At 37.5% G+C, this 22,642-nt stretch overlaps 1 protein-coding gene across 1 annotated transcript; it reads right to left on the bottom strand.

Annotated features, from left to right (window-relative positions):
- Window positions 1-10,479: 10,479 nt before the first annotated feature.
- LOC145108457 (nucleobase-ascorbate transporter 3-like) lies at window positions 10,480-17,531 on the bottom strand. The gene is made up of 14 exons (XM_079045482.1): window positions 17,129-17,531; window positions 16,453-16,550; window positions 16,156-16,332; window positions 15,763-15,863; window positions 15,584-15,659; window positions 15,085-15,144; window positions 14,589-14,773; window positions 13,688-13,784; window positions 13,255-13,341; window positions 13,089-13,147; window positions 12,480-12,571; window positions 12,318-12,395; window positions 12,079-12,230; window positions 10,480-10,818 (listed from the first exon to the last, which is right to left on the bottom strand). Exons 1-14 carry the CDS (start codon window positions 17,277-17,279, stop codon window positions 10,600-10,602), a joined length of 1,632 nt encoding a protein of 543 aa, XP_078901608.1. The 5' UTR covers window positions 17,280-17,531; the 3' UTR covers window positions 10,480-10,599.
- Window positions 17,532-22,642: the final 5,111 nt, after the last annotated feature.

Raw genomic sequence — 22,642 nt, 5'->3', positions numbered from 1 at the left:
TGTCTCATCTCCGAATGATATCTTGCAGAACGGAGGATCATATGATCACTTATATTAGGACACGTAATTGATTGGGTTAGAGTTCGACATCGGCTTTTGGAAGCTACAATTTGTTGATCAGTTTAGAAGTTATACTGGCAGTTATAGTTACAGACTTATCCAAGTGGGAGACTGGTGGATTAGGTGTCTAAGCCCATAACTATAATTGGCTGACATTTACATCAAGGAGGTTGTGGCACGGCATGGGCTGCCGGTTTCAGTGGTTTCAGTGATTTCAGACAGGAATTTCCGGTTTACTTCCAAGTTTTGGAAGAGGTTTCACAAAGAGTTAGGTACTCCTCTGCATTTCAGCATGGCTTGTCCACCTGCAAACTGATGGACAGAGTGAGCGGACTATCCAGACCTTGGAGGATATGCTTCGGGTGTGTGTATTGGATTTCTATGAGAGTTGGGATACGTATTTCCTTTTAGCGGAGTTTTCATATAACAGCAGTTATCACCCCAGCATTGATCGGCCGACTTTTGAAATGCTCTATGGAAGGAAGTGCACGACCCAGTATGTTGGGGTGAGGTCGGTCAATGATTCATGAGGAGTACTGAGGTGGTGCTCAAGACAACTGAGTTGATTCAGCATGTTTGGGGTAGACTCCAGACAGCTCAGAGTCGGCAGAGAGCTATGTCGACAAGCTCCGATCGTATCTAAAGTTCCAGGTCGGGTATATGGTTCTCCTGAAGGTGTCACCTTGGAAAGGTGTCATCCGATTCAAGAAGAGGGGCAAATTGGGCCCCAGATATCGCTCCTTTCAGGGTTTTGGCCAGGGTGGGCAGGGTTTCTTATCGCTTGGATCTTCCTGAGGAGCTTAGTCAGATCCACAGCATGTTTCACGTCTCTCAGCTGCAGAAATGTTTGGTTGATGATTTCGCGGTGATTCCATTGGAGGATATTTAGGTGGGTGATCGCCTAAATTATATCGAGAGACCGATTGCCATCCTTGACAGGAAGACGAAGGCTTTGCGGAACAATTCGGTGGATTTGGTAAAGGTGCAGTGGCAGCACCGCAAGGATTCAAAATGGACGTGGGAGCCCGAGGACGATATGAGGAAGCATTATCCGGAGTTGTTCGTAGCAATGGACTTTGAGGAAGAAGTCTGATTCAAGTGAAGGAGAATTGTAAGAATTGCATTTCTGGTATTTTTCCTTTTAGCCCTTTATTTATAAATCTTTGCAATTTGGTCCTTAGTCGAGTACGCTGGGTGTACTGGCTCGACGGCTTGGTTGCGGAGGCACCCACGTACGCGGGGCATAATTGGAAGTATGCAGGGCGTACGGTCGGCTGGGGCAAACCCTAATTTTTTATGGTTTGTGCCCTATTTAAACACCTTAAGTTTCTCCTAGACTTTCTTATGACCAGCCTCCACCTCTCCAAACCCTAAGAACGAAACCATAATTGCCTTTTGAGTGTTTTGAGCTTGGAAGTGAACTTTGAAGGTGTTTTTGGTGATCTTGAAGGAAGAAGAACTCTTGGAAGTTGCATTGGTGTGGCTATAGCTTGTGAATCCAAAATCATCACCAACTTGGAAAGCTTTTTGAGGTATAAAACTCTTAACTTGATGGTTCATTTTGATAGATCTAGTTAGGGCTTGTTTTTGTGCTTTTTATCGTCCTTTAAGTCATGTATGGGAGTATGAGCTACTCCAGAAGATAAGGATGGTAGATATTATCATTTTTGAGGCCCCTTGTTCATAAAAAAACAATCATGGTGTGTTATATTGGACCATGCATGAGTTAGGGTTCTTAGTATGGGTTTTATTGAGTATTGGGTCCCATTAAGACATGCAAAGGAGTCAAGTTGCCAACTTTGCATGTTAAGACATCACTTAGGATCAGATCTGAGAATTGGACTTAATTGCTTAACCGATTAAGCATATAATGGTGAGTTAGGTGTGTTGTGGAGTACGTTGGGTGTACGCAACGCATACTAGCCAAAGAGGGCATACGTAGGGCGTAAGTCTGAGTACGTCAGGCGTACTCAGCAGCCATTGACTTTTGTTGACTTTTAAGATTTGGGCCATATTTGGACTACTAGGGTTTTGGGCCTTGTTGGGCCACTAGTCTTTCTGACTTTGAGTCATTGTTAGGCTTTGGGCCTTCTTGGATTTGGGCCCATAATGGGCTTTGCGCGTCATTTAGGAATTTGGGCAATATTGGGTCTTTGGGTGTCATTGGGTGGGGCTCTGGTTATGGTTTATGACCTAATTATTAATTAGGGTATTATTTGGTGATATTTAGTGCGGAGGTTTCCCGGATCAGCAGTCAGTGCATTTATCTGGTTGTTTCATCAGTTTAAGGTGAGTCTCCTCCTAGTGTTTAGCGGGTCGAAGGCACCAATGTCGACCCATGATTTGTGGTTATTGGTTTTCTAGCTATTTGTGTGACCTTGCATGTGTTATATGTGTACCGGTTGGGGAATGATGAGTATGTTATAGTATGATAGTTGTCACTGTACTTGCGGGTCGAAGGCACCAATGCCGGCCCATTGGATTATGTTATAGTATGTTAATTGTCTTTGTGACTCTTGCATGTCTTGTATGTGTTTGTATATATACCGGGCGGGGCCTGATGAGTGTGTTGGGCGGGGCCCATCGCATGTTACTGACAGATTTGTTTCTGGCGGGGCCTGATGCCAAGCGGAGCCTGATGGATGTGGGGCATGGCCCATTGTATGTTTGATATGTATGGTATGAGGTATTTTGGGGAACTCACTAAGCTTCATGCTTACAGTTTTCAGATTGTGTTTCAGATACTTCCAGATCGAAAGGGAAGAGCTCGGGGTGATCGCATCGCGCACACACACACACACCATGATTTTCGCTTTATATGACTCTGATGTATTGAGATGATTGGTTGACTTACTCTGATTTTTCATTTATGTTTTTATGAACATGTTTAGTGGTGGTTTTATTACTATGAAAAATGAAATTTTTGGTCTTGAATTTTGGGATGTTACATCCGTATTGTACAATTTTGTTTTCTATAAAACTCAACATAAGCTTAGTAGTTTCTGATAAACTACTAACTACTATAACTGTGTCAGACCCTCGGCCAATATATGATAGTAACAACAACACCTGGACTTCATCTTTGAATTTAATCTCAAAACATATCAACCTAGCTATTATTGAATTAAATTCGCTGAGATCATTCATCCCTAAGCCACCTTCCTTCTTTTTATTAAGCCAACAGTCTAATTAAGAATACCTTGTTCACAGTCGAAGGTTTTTCATACATGTTAGATAATTCCTTGAACGGTCCAAATGTTGTCTTCTCGTTGACAATATTGTAACCGTTCTTCGCCAATGAAAACCGGATTATGCCAACCACATGTAGATCTAACGTGTTCCAATCATCGTGCCACATTGCTTCAGGTTTTCTTTCATTGAAGGGTTCATGTAACTTTCTATAATAGAGGTAATCTTCGATCTTCAACTTAAAAAATCAAAAATCATGACCTTCGATCGACCTTAATCTTCTTGTCTGCAGCCATAACTCTTGTTTTGGTTATTGGGATTAAGAATCTATAATAAAAAAAAAAAGATACAAACAGGACAATTAAAAATGCAAATAACATAATGAACACAAGGAATTAACATGGTCCACTTGATCATAGAAACGAGTTGTGTCCATAGATGAACTAGAGAGAGATTTTATTAATAGTTGTCGAGGCACACACTTTATGTATTAGGGTTACATTCGTATAAATGTTATCTATTTATAATGACGATTTGACCTAAAATTTGCTTGTGTGCCATGCCCAAAAAAAATGTATTATTGGATTAGGATTTCTGGCCCTTGGACCGCAGCTATCTCATCAAGCACCATAATTTATGTGTCGAGTAGAGCATAACTTGGTTTGGGCACTACATCCTAATCTATAGATACCCCGAAGACTTATTCTACATCTTACTTCACAACAACCTTGCATCTTACTCAACAACTACCCTAGAGTATTACTTCATAGCTACCCAATAGACCCACTCTGCAACTACCATGCATACTTACTCTGCAGCCTACTCTTCATACTTACTCCTCGTGCTTAGTCTACATAATGGCAACGAGTTCAAAAGGAAGATCATGCTTTGTAACTCAACAATAAATATATATTGTTGAATGGTTGTATCATTCTGTTCGAATAAAAAGCAATACAGTATCAAAAGGTGGATCATTCACATGTGAATGACCGACTACATAACAAGGGTATAATAATATACACAAGTGGAAGATCAAAATAACCATATGTTATGATTAATAAAAGATTGTCATTCACATTAGAATTACCAACTATATATGATTTTTGGACCATCTTACTTAAGCGGAATAAAAAGATTCATATGTGATAATGTGAATGATGAATTAATGATATTCATTCACATGTGAATGATAAATAAAAATGATGTTGGAGTAACCAACATAAGAGAATGACCATGAAATTACAAACCTATGATCCATAAAAATGAAACATAGGCTCTTTGACATATAATGAGTAAATGAGAAAAATGCATACAATCCATAATAAGATAATATAAGAAGATATGTTAATCATTCGTATGTCAATGTCTAACTATATATGATACTTGGAGTATTATACTCCACAAATGAATGTCCATGTGATCACATGTAACGCCCTGATTCTCAGGTATTGATTTTTGTTATAAGATTTTTTCTTGATTTCAAGGTCTACTCGACGAGTAGGTTTCCCTGACTCGTCGAGTAGCAGCGGGTTGGCCCACGTGTTTAAGTGACCTACTCGTCGAGTCCAAGAAGGGACTCGACGAGTAGGAGCTAGAGGATGAAACCCTAATTTTCGGGGTTTTGCACCCTATTTAAAGGATCATTGGCCTCCTCATCCTCCCCTTACAGCCTCTTGATATTCTATAAACCCTAATTCGTGTGAGTGTGCTCCATTTGTGTGTTTTAAGATTTGGAAGAGGATTTTGGTGAGAGAAGCTTGGAGAACAAGTGAATAGAAGCAAGGAACGTGTGGGAATCAAAGATCTACCTCAGTTGGCATCCTTTGGAAGGTATTAAGCCGTTATCTTAACCTCATTTCATTATAGATCTCTTTTGGGTGGATTTTAGGGCTTTTCTAGCATATTAGGAAGCCTTTCTTATGTTTGAGCTAAGATCTGAAGTTGCAACTTCAGATCTGAACTCTCTTGGGTCTTTAAGTCCATAAAGCTTCCAGCTTTTGCAAGATTGAGGCTCTCCTAAAGTGTAAACTCCATTGCAAGCTTGGATTTGTCATTTAGAGTCTCTAGAGCCTTGCATGCACGTAAAGTTTGCAACTTTACATGATATACATGCCTTGGGGATTTGGATCTGCAATATGGAACCTTAGCATGGCTTAAAAAGCATCTATTTGGATGAAGGACTGAAGGGACTCGGCGAGTTGCATGGTCCACTCGGCGAGTCCGATGAAGATTGTCGTAGACTCGGCGAGTCAGTAAAGTGACTCGGTGAGTCAGGTAGGGTTTCCTAACCTTTGGATACGCGTGAACTTGGCGAGTTACAAGGGTAACTCGACGATTTGGCCAAGGAGTTCGCGGCCACCAACATTAGGAACTCGACGAGTCACTCAAGTGACTCGGCGAGTTGACGAGTTATGCAAGGAACTCGGCGAGTGTCTGGTTGTACTCGACGAGTTCTGGTCAACATGGACTGTTGACTTTGACAGTTGACTTTGACTATGACCAAGGGTTGAGTATTGGACTTCTGGAGCATTTTGGGAATTTATGAACATGGTTGTGTGGAGAATATATGTGGTGGAGTTTGAGGCGGTGATCCGAGAGTTGATCTTATCCTTTGAGTCGACAGTTGCGAGGTGAGTTATCATCACTATACTAAGGGGTCTAAGGCACCAATGTCGGCCCATTGGATATGGTTTCCTAGTAGTTGGTAGTATGTTGAGTATGAATTAGTGTCGTATGATAGTTTCTATGCCAGTAAGGTAGATCTGTAGGACTACCTGTAGTATCATGTGATTATCTGTATGTGCATTATTTGTATTCTATGTCGACATATTATGTGAGATGGGTTGAGGTGATACTGCTTCGTGCGGTAACCAACAAACCCGGGAGCATTCCAGATACGAGCTGAGGGAGACTCGTACTGTGGGCTCGGTAGCAATCTAGATGTGAGTTGTGGGCCCGAAAGGCAATCCAGACTCACACTGTGGGCCCAGGGGGTAATCCAGTCTGTAAAGCTGTGGACCCAGTATATGATGTTATTTGTATATGTGTTATGTGCAGTGTATCGGTATTTTGGGGGAAACTCACTAAGCTATCGGGCTTACAGTTTTAGTTTATTGTTTCAGGTACATCAGGGGATCGCGGCAAGGCGAAGGCATGATCGTACGGCTCCTCATGTTTTGTTTATGTTTCTGGGAAAAATCTGATATAGACTATTTTGAAAACAAATTTGTAATAATTGTTGGCTTTAAATGTTTTGAAAAGTTTTAAATTGGCTTGAATTTTTTTGGGTGTTACAAGTTGGTATCAGAGCGAGTGGACCATTCAGACCCTCGAGGACATGTTGAGGGCGTGTGTTATTGACTTCGGTGGGAGCTGGGATTCCCACCTACCCCTTGCGGAGTTCGCCTACAACAACAGCTATCATTCCAGCATTGGCGCCCCGCCTTTCAAGTTGTTGTATGGGAGGAGATGTCGCACCCCGGTTTGTTGGGGTGAAGTCGGACATAGGGTGATGGGAAGGACAGATGTAGTCTTGCAGACTACCGAGAAGATTCAGCAGATTAGGTAGCGTCTGCAGACCGCTCAAAGTCGGTAGAAGAGTTACGCTGACAGGCGTCGATCTGAGTTAGAGTTTCAGGTTGGGGACATGGTTCTTCTGAAGGTCTCGCCCTAGAAGGGTGTGATCCGCTTTAGGAAGATGGGGAAATTGGGTCCCCGATACATTGGGCCGTTCAGGATCATTGCCAGGGTTGGCAATATGGCGTACAGGTTAGAGCTACCGGATGAGCTCAGTCGGATCCACAACACGTTTCACGTATCACAATTGCGAAAGTGCATTATGGATCAGGAGGCGGTGGTATCTTTAGATGACATTCAGGTCGATGAGCGTCTGAATTATGTTGAGAGGCCCGTGGCCATTCTGGAGAGGAAAATAAAGGTTCTACGGAACAAGGAGATACCTTTGGTAAAGGTGCAGTGGGAGCATTGAAGAGGGTCCGAGTGGACGTGGGAGCCGGAGGCAGAAATGTGGGAGCACTATCCGGAGTTGTTCACCGTGGAAGACTTTGAGGACGAAGTCTAGTTCGAGTGGGGGAGAATTGTAACGCCCCGATTCTCAGGTATTGATTTTTGTTATAAGATTTTTTCTTGATTTCAAGGTCTACTCGATGAGTAGGTTGCCCTGACTCGTCGAGTAGCAGCGGGTTGGCCCACGTGTTTAAGTGACCTACTCGCTGAGTCCAAGAAGGGACTCGACGAGTAGGAGATAGAGGATGAAACCCTAATTTCCGGGGTTTTGCACCCTATTTAAAGGATCATTGGCCTCCTCATCCTCCCCTTACAGCCTCTTGATATTCCATAAATCCTAATCCGTGTGAGTGTGCTCCATTTGTGTGTTTTAAACTTTGGAAGAGGATTTTGGTGAGAGAAGCTTGGAGAACAAGTGAATAGAAGCAAGGAACGTGTGAGAATCAGAGATCTACCTCAGTTGGCATCCTTTGGAAGGTATTAAGCCATTATCTTAACCTCATTTCATTATAGATGTCTTTTGGGTGGATTTTAGGGCTTTTCTAACATATTAGGAAGCCTTTCTTGTGTTTGAGCTAAGATCTGAAGTTGCAACTTCAGATCTGAACTCTCTTGGGTCTCTAAGTCCATAAAGCTTCCAGCTTTTGCAAGATTGAGGCTCTCCTAAAGTGTAAACTCCATTGCAAGCTTGGATTTGTCATTTAGAGTCTCTAGAGCCTTGCATGCACGTAAAGTTTGCAACTTTACGTGATAAACATGCCTTGGGGATTTAGATCTGCAATATGGAACCTTAGCATGGCTTAAAAAGCATCTGTTTGGATGAAGGACTGAAGGGACTCGGCGAGTTGCATGGTCCACTCGGCGAGTCCGATGAAGATTGTCGTAGACTCGACGAGTCAGTAAAGTGACTCGGCGAGTCAGCTAGGATTTCCCAACCTTTGGACACACGTGAACTTGGCGAGTTACAAGGGTAACTCGACGAGTTGGCCAAGGAGTTCACGGCCACCAACATTAGGAAATCGACGAGTCACTCAAGTGACTCGGCGAGTTGACGAGTTATGCAAGGAACTCGGCGAGTGTCTGGTTGTACTCGACGAGTTCAGGTCAACATGGACTGTTGACTTTGACAGTTGACTTTGACTATGACCAAGGGTTGAGTATTGGACTTCTGGGGCATTTTGGGAATTTATGAACATGGTTGTGTGGCGAATATAGGTGGTGGAGTTTGAGGCGGTGATCCGAGAGTTGATCTTATCCTTTGAGTCGACAGTTGCGAGGTGAGTTATCATCACTATACTAAGGGGTCTAAGGCACCAATGTCGGCCCATTGGATATGGTTTCCTAGCAGCTGGTAGTATGTTGAGTATGAATTAGTGTCGTATGATAGTTGTTATGCCAGTTAGGTAGATCTGTAGGACTACCTGTAGTATCATGTGATTATCTGTATGTGCATTAGTTGTATTATATGTCGACATATTATGTGAGATGGGTTGAGGTGATACTGCTTCGTGCAGTAACCAACAAACCCGGGAGCATTCCAGATACGAGCTGAGGGAGACTCGTACTGTGGGCTCGGTGGCAATCTAGATGTGAGTTGTGGGCCCGGAAGGCAATCCAGACTCACACTGTGGGCCCAGGGGGTAATCCAGTCTGTAAAGCTGTGGACCCAGTATATGATGTTATTTGTATATGTGTTATGTGCAGTGTATCGGTATTTTGGGGGAAACTCACTAAGTTATCGAGCTTACAGTTTTAGGTCATTGTTTCATGTACATCAGGGGATCGCGGCAAGACGAAGGCATGATCGTACGGCTCCTCATGTTTTGTTTATGTTTCTGGGAAAACTCTGATATAGACTATTTTGAAAACAAATTTGTAATAACTGTTGGCTTTAAATGTTTTGAAAAGTTTTAAATTGGCTTGAATTTTTTTGGGTGTTACATCACTTGTTAACGATTTATCCTTCTTATATGAGTACATAGTATAAAATGTTTCTTGGATGACCTTGCACAAGTATATATCAAATGAATCACATATGAATGACTTGTGGTCGACCCAGGTGTGTTGGACATTAGGTGCCCCTCACCCATATGGTTGAGGGTTCATATTGACAAAATGGTAGATGTAGGAATATGATCAATGAGTGTGAATTTGTCGATATAAAAAATGTACATATATAAGGTGTGTTTTGCATACAACTTTTAGAAGCTTTTATCTTTTAGCTTTCAAGAAAAAGAAAAAAAAAAAAAAAAAAAAAAAAAAAAAACTCGGGAGAAAAAAATGCAGTTTGGCTATAGAGCTTTTAGCTTTTAGCTAAAACAAAAAAACTTCAGATCAAAAAACTACTTCAAATAGTGTTTAACAAAAAAAAACTTTTTAAAATTTTGCAAATCGACTTAGTTACCTTTTTTTAAATCAATGGTGTGTTTTAGATAAGCAATTTTATATTTTTATGTAATTTTATGTTTTTGTCGAATACGATCATAGTCCACATTTATAAAAATGAAAGTATGCCTTAAAATCTGACTTTGTGAATGCCAATGAGTCGATTATTGTCAGAAAATTTTGTCGACAATTTTTAAAACCATTATGAAAGAGCTTTCCATAACTTTTACACATTCATTTCGGCTTTCACTATTCTATAATGTCTTCTTTTGCTCCTTTAGTATGCCACAACCAAAAAAAAAACCTCATTTCCTAATGTCATACTGATCAGACGTCCTAAAATATACAAACAATGAACTTGTGAAAAAGGCTATCATTTCTTTATTTTCATGTTCGGCTTACAGTTTTTGAAAGCTTTTAGCTTAAAAAAAAACAAAAAAAAAAAAAAAAAAAAAACTCTTAATAATTTTGCAAATCGACTTAATTACCCTTTTTAAAATCAACGACTTATTTTTAAACGTGTTTTTATATATTTTAAAAGCTTTCAGCTACTTTTACTTTTGTTGAACACTCATATACAAATAAAAGCTCCATCTTCCACCTAGTTTTGCCAAACATCTCATTTAAGTTTCTTTATACTAAATTTTGATTTATACCGAGTTACTAACGCAGGTGAAATTTAATTTTTATAAAAATTCTTAGATTAAACACACATCCAACTATCAAATTACTTCCATCTAAAATATTTGATTAAACTACATTGACATATCATTTCCACCTAAAACATCTCATATGGCAACAAAAGCTTAAAAGAGATCATTAAACAACCAAAAAGAACTCTACTAAATGATGAAAAAACCAATAAAAACATACAAAAGTCACCCTTTGGTTCATCAATCTTGAATTTCAACAATCACTTATATTTAACAAAAGTAATCTCTAAAGAAACCTCGTAGGAATATGATCACTAATCCTAATGGGAAAACTATAAAACTCATCATTTCTACTATCACCTTTCTTGTGCTGAAATGGGGCCCACCATGGTATCCCTCTCTCATCATGTGTATGATGGGCATCTAGTGTATTGTCTAGCAAAGTCCCGATTATCAATGCCACCATTGGACCCGAAGCAAATATGGTGTTCAATATATCATTAAACTGCATATAAAACCATTTTGAAGTTAAAGAATTATCATGAGTGTTACATTGAAAGTAGTTGCCATTTCTTTCATTCAATTTTGTATAATAGCATCCTACTTTTATTTAATTTTTTCTATTGTGCCATTGTAGTTTAAGTTCTAATTTTTTATTATGGCATTGTACGTTGAAAAATGTACCTACTTATAGCATTGTGCATTCGACTTCTCTTTTCTTATTACATGTTTTATACTTTAAAAAATTGTACAAATTATTTGAGTTTATATTTTGATGACAATTGTAATATTTGGTAAACTTTCTAAAGTACAACACTTTAATAGGAACAAATCATGAAACTTTGTTGCTCTTTCTAGCATTTAGGTAGTTCTTTTGAAACTCCTTATTGGCTTTTTGGAAAAGCCAGGAATTCCTGACATTTTGAAAAAGTCATTTTTTTGCCTAAAAAGTTGGTCTTCACCAAAGACTTTTTTAACTTCTTGGCTTTTTGAAAAACCAATAAGTTAATAAGTCATTTTAAAAAGCACTGCCAAACCTTTTGCAGTTCAAGCAAAATGCAAGAAATAGCAACTACTTGAGTACTTTCACTTATTTGTGTATCATAGCATCCAACTTTCATTTCTTTCTATTGCAACTTTTCCTTATCAAGGCATTGTACTTTGAAAAATCTATGTAATTTCTAATTATAGCATTGTACTTTCAACAGTTCATAATTAGAAAAGTAGACTATTAAAATCTTACCAACTATAACAACGAAAATTGCTTTCTATCTAGATGACAGTTATATGTGGTGTAGATTTTTAAAAAGTACAATGTTGTAATAAGAAGAGATAAAAATAGGATGCCATAATTAATGACATAGAAACCCTTAAGTTTGCAAGTTTTTGTTGGTTTTACCTAAAGTCGTATTTTAGGTTCATTAATGCCTCAAATTTGCAACTTTTTTTTTACAATTTTACACTGGTTTATTAAAACCCTTACATTTGGCAGAAATGTTCAGTTTTACCCTTTTTTCTGGTTCATAAAAGCTCTTAAGTTCGGTTTTCTGGTTCATTAAAACCCTTAAGTTTGGTAGAAATTTTCAGCTTTACCAGATAAATTTGCAAAAAGGGTAAAATTGAAGAAAAAAAAAGTTCCAAAATTTGAGGCATTAATGGACCTAAAATACTACTTTGGGTAAAACCGACAAAAACTTACAAACTCAAGGGTTTTTATGGCATTTTCCCATTAATATATCAATGGAAGTATGTTACTATTTCTTACCCATCCACCGCCCGTGTGCACAGGTCCATGGCCAGTGTTCATCACAAAGTATTGGGGAATTGATATCCCCAAAAACAATGCCAATCCCATTATGTATATATTCCTCATTGAATTATTATTTGTAAATTGAATAAACGTAACTCCAACCGCAGCTGTTCAAAAAAAAAAAAAAATTGTTAGAACTTTTTTGTTTTTGTAAAAGAAATGCAAAATGAAAAGGGAAGAAGTTAAGAACTCACCTACGAGACCATAGAGGACACAGTAAATGGCTGCGAATATTGGAAGAGGAATTGATGCGAAGAAGGCTCCGAATTTTCCTAAGGAAGAACAATGAGATTTAATCATGAATTGAAAATGAAAATAAATATTAAATAAAAAGTTATTTTGGAAAAGATGAAGACCAAATATGGCGAAGAAGAACATGAACACAGTAGATATTTGAACCACTCTTCGACTCCCAACGTGTGTTAGAGCAAGAAGTCCAACATTCTCACTATAATACAATGAAAAATTTTACATAAATTTAGTAAGTCAAAGTGAAGCATCTTTGAGATGTGTTTGTTACACAAGACAAACTTTCTACGGCTATTTTCAATAATCAGGATGTAGAGGGCATTTACGTCTTTTGTACAGAGGACAAACTTTCTAAGGCTATTTGAGGATATAGAGGGCATTTACGTCTTTTGTACAGAGGACAAACTTTCTAAGGCTATTTGAGGATATAGAGGGCATTTACGTCTTTTGTACACCCGAATAAGTCTCTCTCCTATTTTTTTTGGATGGGACATAAAAATTGCTTTTTTTTAGGTGGGACAGAGAAAAGTGCAATTTTTGTCCTATTGACAGCTGTCACTGTCCCACCTTTTTTGATGGGACAGCAAGTTACATTTTTGTCTTATTACTGCTGTCAGTGTCAGTCTCATGCATGTCAAACACAATACAAGGCTGTCTTATCTGTTATGTCATGTCATGTGTAACAAAAGTTGGTTTTGAATCACAAAAGTTCTTACACGGATGCATTAGTGCCAACAATTGAACCAAATATCCCATCAAGCAGTTGTCCAACACCCTATAAGATTATACAACCACAAGCTATAAATTTCTTGTATATTCAAGAGACAAAAAGGGAACAAAATCCAATGGAAGAAATTGAATGATTAATGGGTGTAAGTGAACCTGTAGACCAATGCTTCGACTAAGAACATGTGCTGGAGGTGGTGTTGCACCCGCAAATCGTGAAGCAGCAATAAACGTTCCAGTTGACTTTAACAAAAAAACAACGATAATAAATATATATGGAGTAAAGAAACGAGAAATATTTGTGTTATATTTCTTAATTTGTGTATAGTAAGTTTGTAACATCCTACTTTCAGTTTCTTATTAGGAGTTTAGGACATTATAATTTGAAGAATCTATCTATTATAGGATTAAAATTGCTTTGTGAATGATATTGCTATAATTTGATAGATTTCCAAAGTACAATGTTGGAAGAGGGAGAAACAAAAGTAGGATGCTAATATGCTATAAATATATAATAAACAAAATCAATGAAAGTACAAAATTATTTCTTTATCTAACACGTGTGAAACAAGAAAACATGTGAGCAAACCTCTACAGTTGTAACAAGAGCAGCTCCCATCATTCCAAAAACATGGCTAGCTCTGAATATAGGTGTACCCCATTGAAACGGATATGGGATCTTAATCCTATATAATTGTTAGCATAAATGTAAAGGAGTCAGAAAAAAGGTGTTTAATACAAGGTTCAATGAATAGATTTTTCTGGAACTACAATATACTTGGCTTTTTGTTGGAAATTTGCATGCAAAATATCAAACATTTGTCCATATTGCTTGATTCTGCAAACTATAGTGTTATTTTGGCACTTTTACAAAGGCTAAAAGAAAGAAATAGCAACGTGGTTAAATTTATTTATCTATTATAGCAACCTACTTTCGTTTCTTTCTATTTCATTCTATTTCACCATTGTATCTACCCAATTATAGCATTGTAAGTTTACCTTTTTTCTTATTGTAGCAGAGAGAATTGCTTTGTATTTAGATGGCCTTGCAATAAGCCTATAATTTGGGTATAATTTTTAACGTAGAACATTGTAATAGGATGAAACAAAAGTATGATGCTATAATAAACAAATCAATCAAAGTACATTGCTATTTCTTTCATTTAACCCGTTTTACAACAATTGCTTATTTGCAATGAGGGCATTCATGTCTTTTGCAAAGACGACAGATCAAGTGTGAGTCATAGTCCCACTTTTTCGGTGGGACAAAAAGTTAAAACTTTTGTCCTATTGACATTTGTCCGGTCCCAATTCAATGCATGCCAAACACAGTACAAGATTGTTCTATTCTGTTCTGTTCTGTCATGTCATGTCATGTCATGTCATGTCATGTCATGTCATGTCATCTGCTGTCATGTCAAGTCGTGTCATGTGTCATGTCATGCATAATAGACGTTGCCTAAAAAAATTTCAAAAAGCGTAATGATTACCATGGAGCAGATGAAATAAGGAAGGAACGATCCGTACGACAACTTTGCTTGGTTATTTCACGGACATTGTTATACGCACCGGCGGCGGTTAAGATGGCGGCAAAAGCCCACACGAGCCCAATGCAGAACAACAAAGCAAATCTCTCAAGAATCGGGTGTGCAGACGGATGGAGGTGTTTCATGTACTATAATATAAAATTTTAAATTAACCTTTTTCTTTTACAAAAATGGATCTAGAAAGGATTTTAATCCTACCCATGTACCTATGTATAGTTTGACTCTTGGAAGTCAAACTTACTAGAATTGACAAGGGTTGTTTTTCATTTTGAAGATTAAAAGCTACATTATTGGCTTTAGACACTATAATGTAACATTCCACACTTATTTTGTCTAGTTTTTCACTACTTTGTACTCAAATTGACAACAAAAGTCAAACATCGACAGATAGTGGACCAATTGGAGTTTCTTTTAATTCTTAGATAGTTAGATGCAATACCTGTTGAAAGACAACCAAAAACACAAGCATAGGAAGCCCAAGCTCAACGCACGTTGCAAGCTGTAAATGAGACAATGTAGATTATGAGTTTGAGTTTTCAAAAAGGATTACATGCAAGAAATAGCAATGTACTTATGTTGATTTGTTATTATATCATTATACATTTATACTTTCATTATGCTACTTTGAAAAATCAACCCGTTTATAGAAATGGCATTCATATAAAAAGAAATTTCAACTTTTATAATTGGGTCAATCTTTTAAAGTAAAATCTCAAAATAAGAAAAAAAAAATGAAAGTGCAATGCTATAATCAGGTGGATTTTTCAAAATACAATGTCATAATAAGAGAATCCTGAAAGCATGATGATGTAATATAAAGACATGAAAGTAGAATACGCTAATACATAAATAAACGAAATACATTGCTATTTCTTGTATTTAGCTCTTTCAAATAAAATGAAGCATGGGTATAAATTATTTTGAGAATAAAAATGAACCTGTGGAAAACCCCTTCCAAATAATCCAAGTCCAACCACACAAACATATGGAACAACAATAAGAGGGCTAAGTAGCCTGCAGACAACAAAAACAAAATAAATAGTAAAACTTTAACATGAAAAAAAATAAAAAGTACAAAAAAGAAAGTTCAATTAGAGAATAGAGATAGTTATATTACTTTGTGAATTCTCCCCATGCTCTGCTAAATCCAAGAAGCATATTAATGAACGATGAAATGATTATTGATCCTTGAATCGCTCTCATAGTGTGCAAAAATCTCTATTATTTAAAGCATAAAAAACCACCATCCATTAAAAAAAATAAACAAGACACCACCATAGTTCACCATGGTTGTGTTTGTTACATGGGACACAATTGGATTGGACTCGACAAGGGATGCGGAGGGCAAATACGTCTTTTTGCATAGATGAGAGATCCCATCTTTTTGGGTGAGACAAAACATTGCAATCTTTGTCCAATTGACATCAGTCTCAGTCTCGGTCTCACTGTCAAACACAGTACAACTTGTTCTGTAATGTCATGAAATTAAAAGTTTGCCATGAATATAAACCTCATGTTCAGATGGGAAATCTTCATCTCTGAAATCATTTATAATTGATAACACAGCTAACATATAAGCAAAAGATGGGCCCATGACTGTAGGAAGCCGAGTACCACATAATGCTTGCAAAAGGGTATTTATTCCCGACATAAACAGTAAAACTTGAATTACACGCGCTTTATCGCCCTATACACCCAAAAGAAACAAAATTAGGGTAAGTATATTGAAATTTAGCCATCTTTTTTTTATATTTTCAGCTTTTTTTATGAGTTCGAATAATAATATTAAATAAAGTGAAAGACTCACATGACTACCACCCATTTGAGGAACAAGAATGGATGCGATCATGACGATACTGCCAAGCATAACGATGTAGTGTTGGAATGCCAGAATTGCAGTTTGAGCTGCGTAATTTTAATCGAAGAAATTAGAATTCGAAATTAATTTGATATGTGGACCTTTTAAAGTAAAATAAGATTCTCCAAAAAGGTGTAAAAAGTTCATATGATTTGACCGAAGAGACAAATAGGTCAACATCAAACTGTATCTTTTTTGCCCTTTTCTTTTCAGAAAAGAAGCAAGAACAATCTGTGAGTTTTACTAAAGCTTCTCCAATCGCAGGACATGGGTAATTTTGATGTGCAAAATATAGAGATTTAGGGAAGAATCGTTTAGAGTTGAAGTAACTGAAGAAAAAAAAATCAAAACTTTTTTATTTAAAAAAAAGGGGGTTCTTAAACATCCAAAAGGGTGACAATAATCGGATGGCGATATGGGGGAAAAGAATCGTAACTTTCAAATTATAAAAATTAAAACTTTAATGAACTTTTTTAGGGATATTCAACTTTCTAAAGGTTCAAATCATTTTCTAAATAGTTCTCATACAAAATTTGTTTTAAAGAAAAAAGTAAAGATTCAAGATTTAAAGATTTAAAGATTTATAGATAAAGAGATAAAATTAGTGAAAGAGGGTAAGACAAACCCCATGAAGGATTGGAATGGATGCAGTAGTTAAGCTGGAGAAGTTGTTCGGCGGGTGGGTAAGCAGGACCTCTGGCGGCACCCAGCGGTTGCTGGACGGTGGGCGGCGGAGGCGCTGGAGCTGGTGGCTGTTGGTGTCCGTTCTCCACCATTATCAAAACTCTACTGTCTACGTCCGATTGGAATCTGAACTACACCAAGTAAACGAATCTCGAAAAGAGGAGAATGGAGTTATGGAGTAATTGGAAATGTATGAGATAGGTTGGAAGAGTTTGGAGTTTTCTTGGAAAGAAGAAAGGAGTAAGCTAGAAGTAAATTAAAAAAGAATTTCGGAGAAAAGGGCGGAGAGGAAAACCAGATCCTTAACACGTTCAAACAGGTTATAAAATAATGTGTCCTGATACTGATAGAGAGAAGACCCTGGGGGAGTGTCTCTAGACGTAAACGCATGGGCATTTTGCCATGGACCCACTTTCGGGTCGATATATTAATAGGATATATCAATGGGTTATGGATACCTTTAAATGATTGAATTTTAAATATTGGCATGGTTATGTGATAGAGCTTTTAATTTGGTTTGAAAGGGAAGAAATGGATAATCTAATTGAATCGAAATTGAATTCGGATAAAATTAAATTGTAAATTTGGTTTTTTGTTTGGTTTTAGAGCAAACCAAATTATAAATATAATTTACGGTTTGAGTTATGGTAGGATGAATTTAAATCAAACTCAATGATAGCATACATTGTGAGTTGTTTCTTGGCTATTCGAGATGTGTATTGTCGGTCTACGACTAGTGTCTTAACCATGTAGGTGACGCGGAGTCGTTTTCGGTTAATATTGGCCTACATCAAAGTTTAGTTCTCAATCCCTATATCTTTGCCTTGATATTGGATGAGATGTTTCACAAGATTCAAGAGGAAGTGCTCGTGGCGTATTGGTGGCGGAGTGAGTTGAGTACATAGGTGGACATCTGGAGGTCGACATTAGAAGATAAAGGGTGTTGGGTTTTATTCAAAAACACAAATATGACAACGAAAGTATTTAAATTTTGAATAACATAAAACTATTTTATTTTCACCAAATGATTATTTTGCATAAACATGAAAGATTAACACAACCATTAGAAGAACATAATTAACAACCTTTGTAGCCTTTAGTTCCTCTTGGGAGGTTGATTGTTGAAGAAGATGGCAAGAGCATAAAGATAGTTGCTCTACTGATATCAACCAATAATGACCAAGCAACTTGAATACTAGTTCTTACAACAAAAGAGTTTCTTAAGCCTTTAAGACAAAAGACAATTTTATCTTAAAAGAGAGAATCTAATTATCAATTTCCCTCTACTTTGTCTTAAACAATTAAGAGAGAAAAGAGAACGAGGGAAAGATCATAGTTTAGAGTGAGTAAAGAAAGACAACATTATTTCCTTAAGTTCTTCCCATGGCATGGCGTTTGCAACCGGAAGTGTTAAGGCCTTAATGTGGCCGGCCATTCCACCATGACAGTGCTCGATCGAAAAACGTGCAGGCTGCGAACTTTACCTTGCTCTCTTCAGGGCATTCACATATTTCAAAGATCGACTCGATCTTCTCAATCCAACGCTTCAAAGTTATTACCCCACCGGTTCCATTGAATGTCCGGGGCTTTGCATTAGAGAAATATTTGTAAGTACAGACTTTCGTAGACCCTTGGTTTATTCCCTGGTTGGAGCTTCCTGTTCCCTGACCGTTTCCTCCACCATTGTTACCATTTTGAATGTGAGCCAATGATGCAATGACTGCAGCCGCGACTGCTGCCTGGAAAGCAGCAGAGTTTACCTCCGGTGGAGGCGGTGGTGGCGGTTGCATGTTGTTGTTTCTACGAATGTATCTTCGAGGCATCTTCTGTCATGGAACAAAAGGATGATGAGCACTTAATAGTTGTTTCGACGATTCGATTTGTGCTTATAAGTGAAATCATACAGTATCAAGAAATAATAAAAATAGAACTCATAGCAGATAACAACATCACAAATAAAACACAAACTTGTTTCATTACTGATAAAGGTTTAGTACATGTTTTGTGAAAATTTGGCCTTTATAAGGCCTACAGTACATAGAGAAAATGAAAGCTACCAGCATAACGACTCTATGAGTAGTGTAGTCACTTAATCATAAAGTCGGTCCTACATACAATAGTACATGAAAAGAGAGCCCTATCGATAGTGGTGGTGGTACTCAGATGCCGAAATGACGCACCAGAAGTTCAACCAATTCACTCATCTCCCGAGTGATCTCAGCTTCCCTTTGCTCAGCTCGAACTGCCCTAGCTTCGGCTGCAAAGAGTTGTTGCCTGAGGGTGGCTACCTCCTCCTCTAACGAGCGTAGTCGGTCAGTGGAGTCTTCCTGTGATATGTGTTGATTCTGTATTACTTCTGAAGGGTGGGGTTCGCTAGGAATTTCTCTAATGCCCTCTTCCTCATCTGTCTCCTCATCAGATCTCCCATCCTCATAGTTCGTTTCTTGATATTCTTCGGGTCCTATCCCTGGGTCTCCCCCTTGAACCACTCTTGGTTCTTCATCAATCCACCCGTGGGCCACTAGGGCTTGGTAGTAGAGGTCGCCTTGCTGAAACTTAGTCATGGTGTCTGCGCGAGAATGGAGGTGTGAGAAGAGTGTAGAAAGTGTACGTGCGACGGTTATATGATATCCTAAGATACTCCTATAGTATTTTATTTGTTTATGTTCGGTTCATCAATCCTTTGGGTATTATGTTGACAAGTTTCAGATTCGTTGTCCACCCTGATCACTCCCAAACACATGTTGGTCGTATTTTGAATAAATATAGTTGATCAGACTATATTTATCCCCAATACGATTACATAACTGCCTGGGTTTAATCGCGATGACCAACTCCTCCAAAAACGTTTATCGCTTTCTTATCTTTGTTCAGAGTGCTTTAGTCCCAATGTATTTATAGTTGCAAATCTTGTATGATTAGATATGCCAGTTCACTATAAACATTGCTCTGATACCAATCTGTCACACCCCCGAATCAGACGGCGGAAACGTCCGGGGGCGGGTGACTTCATTTTGTAATATCATCACACATGTATATAATTGAATCATAGACAACATCATCACCATACATAAAACATAACAACCATCATAGTTTACATCTTTGTAATTGTATGAAACATTACATCCAAAAATATCAAGTATGGTGAAAACAAAAAATACATTAAAAGTCTTCATTCCTTATCGACCAACCTGATTAACGAGTCCCTGAGAATACAAGTTATTTTGAAAACGTCAACATATATAATGTTGGTGAGTTCATAAGCATGTTTTTATGAAAAGTTTTGTATCGTTTTGTAAACACCATAAATCCGATATTTCCGTAAAAATGGTTTGAAAGTTTTGTTTCAAATTTGGTATTAAAGCATGCGTGTTCTTGTTTGGTAGTGTAAAAAAAATATTCCCAGAAAATCTGATATTTTCTGTTTGTAAAAGTGATGTGGTCTTAAAACCCTAAGACCCGAGTAATGTAGTAAATGTATAGTTCGTATAATATATCAAGAGTTTGGTATGTGTATTCCGTAAATTTTATTGTGTTTGTTAATCTCTATGTGAGTTGTTATAACCATACTTGATATGACTGATATGCCTGTCATGACGTTCTTCAGGCGTCGGTTACGGTAAGACATTTGTCACCCTAGACTGCCCATCTAGCTGTAGCGAACAGCTCAGGTGCGGGGGTGTCAACCCCGTATAGATCTATACACAAATTATCGCTCTCCCTCCAGGAGACTCTGGTTATAACTACAGGACTTATGGTGTACACTAGGTAGGTACGGATGAAGGCGTGTCTCACGAGAGCCTTAACTAAGTTTACACGAATATTGTATCACGCTATTTAACGCTTTGAAAAAAAATGTTTCGTGTATGTATTTTGATTACAAAGCATCGGTGATAAAAATATATTTGTTCATTTCAAAATGTCAAATATTTATGGATATCGACCCGATTAGCATAGGATGTGTTGGAATGGCCCAATAAGAAAGTAATTGGGCAATTAAGGCCCAATTAGGATATAAATGGGTATAAAGGCCCAATAAGCATGTAAATGGGTATAAAGGACCCAATAAGCATGTAAATGTCGTAAATATTCCATTTGTTATCAAAATGATCGTTTTAGCTCAAATAGATTCAAAATAACATAAAGGCCCACTTTTATTAAAAATGGCCATTTTGGCCAAACAAAATTGAAATCGACAATAAAGGCCCACTTTTGTCAAAATTGACATTTTTGGCCCATTAAAGCCGAGAATTTACAATCAAGGCCCATTTTTGTTAAAAATGACATTTTAGGCCCAATAAAACCATGTTTTGTCAAATAAAGCCCATTTTATGAAAAATGGAACTTTGGGCCTATAAAGCCGTGAATTTTCAAGTAAAGCCCATTTTTATAAAAAATGACACTTTTGGCCCATAAAACTGTAAGTTTGTCAAATAAGGCTCATTTTATCAAAAATGACATTTTTAGCCAATGAAACCGTGAATTTCCAAATAAAGCCCATTTTTATGAAAATTTACACTTTAGGCCCATAATAACTGTGAGTTGTCAAGTAAGGCCCATTTTAATGAAAGCTTACACTTTTGGCCCATAAAACCGAAAATGGCACTAAAAGCCCATATTGTTTATCTTTATTGTCAAGAATGATCCTTTTATGTACATTCTTTGGATTTTCTAGTAATTTTTCATGTTTAATCTTTTTAACATTTTACAAAGTTACTTTTAATAGTTTTCTTACAAATATCACTAATTCTTGGAAGATATTTCGAATTTTGTGAGTGTTTAACAAGTTTTCATGACATATTCACACCATATAACATGAAAATACACACATACATGCATAATACTTAAGATTAACACACTAACTTGTATTCTCCCCAAAAACATAGTAAAGCTCGAAAACAAGGGGGTATGAAGCTCACCTTGGTGTTAAATCGGTTTTGAAGGGAAAAGAGAAGGTGTTTTCGGCCTTAGTTAACCTCTTGAAGAGGTTTTTGAAGCTTGATGGTTCTAGGGAACTAGGAGTTTAAGGAGAGAAAAAAGAAGAGAGGTTAAGGTCCTTGTTTAATGGTTAATTACTTATTGGCCTAGATATTTGATGGAAATATTGCAAGGATGTCCTCCATGCAAAATTATGTATCACCATTAAAATTAATACAACATTTTTTTTAAACATATATAGGGCCGGAAATTAGGAGAGGGGAAGAGAAAAAGAAATATTGGGTTTGAACTGGATAACAACCGAGATCATATAGCCCAATAAGAAATCTTTTGGCCCGCTGGGCCCACATACAAGTTTACGGCCCAAAAGAGTAAAAGAAATGGGTTTTCGGCCCAATATGATTAAATAAGTGGGTTTTCGGCCTATAGAGACAAAGTGAGTGGTTTTCGGCCCAGTAAGGCCCATGAAGGGTCTTATAGCCCAAAGTACTATTTCTTAAATGAATGTAGGTCCAAC

This window comes from Lactuca virosa, chromosome 4, assembly GCF_052849685.1.
Source record: "Lactuca virosa cultivar CGN04683 chromosome 4, Lactuca_virosa_CGN04683_v6, whole genome shotgun sequence".
Taxonomy (NCBI): Eukaryota; Viridiplantae; Streptophyta; class Magnoliopsida; order Asterales; family Asteraceae; genus Lactuca; species Lactuca virosa.
This window is presented reverse-complemented; position numbering and strand designations above follow the sequence as displayed.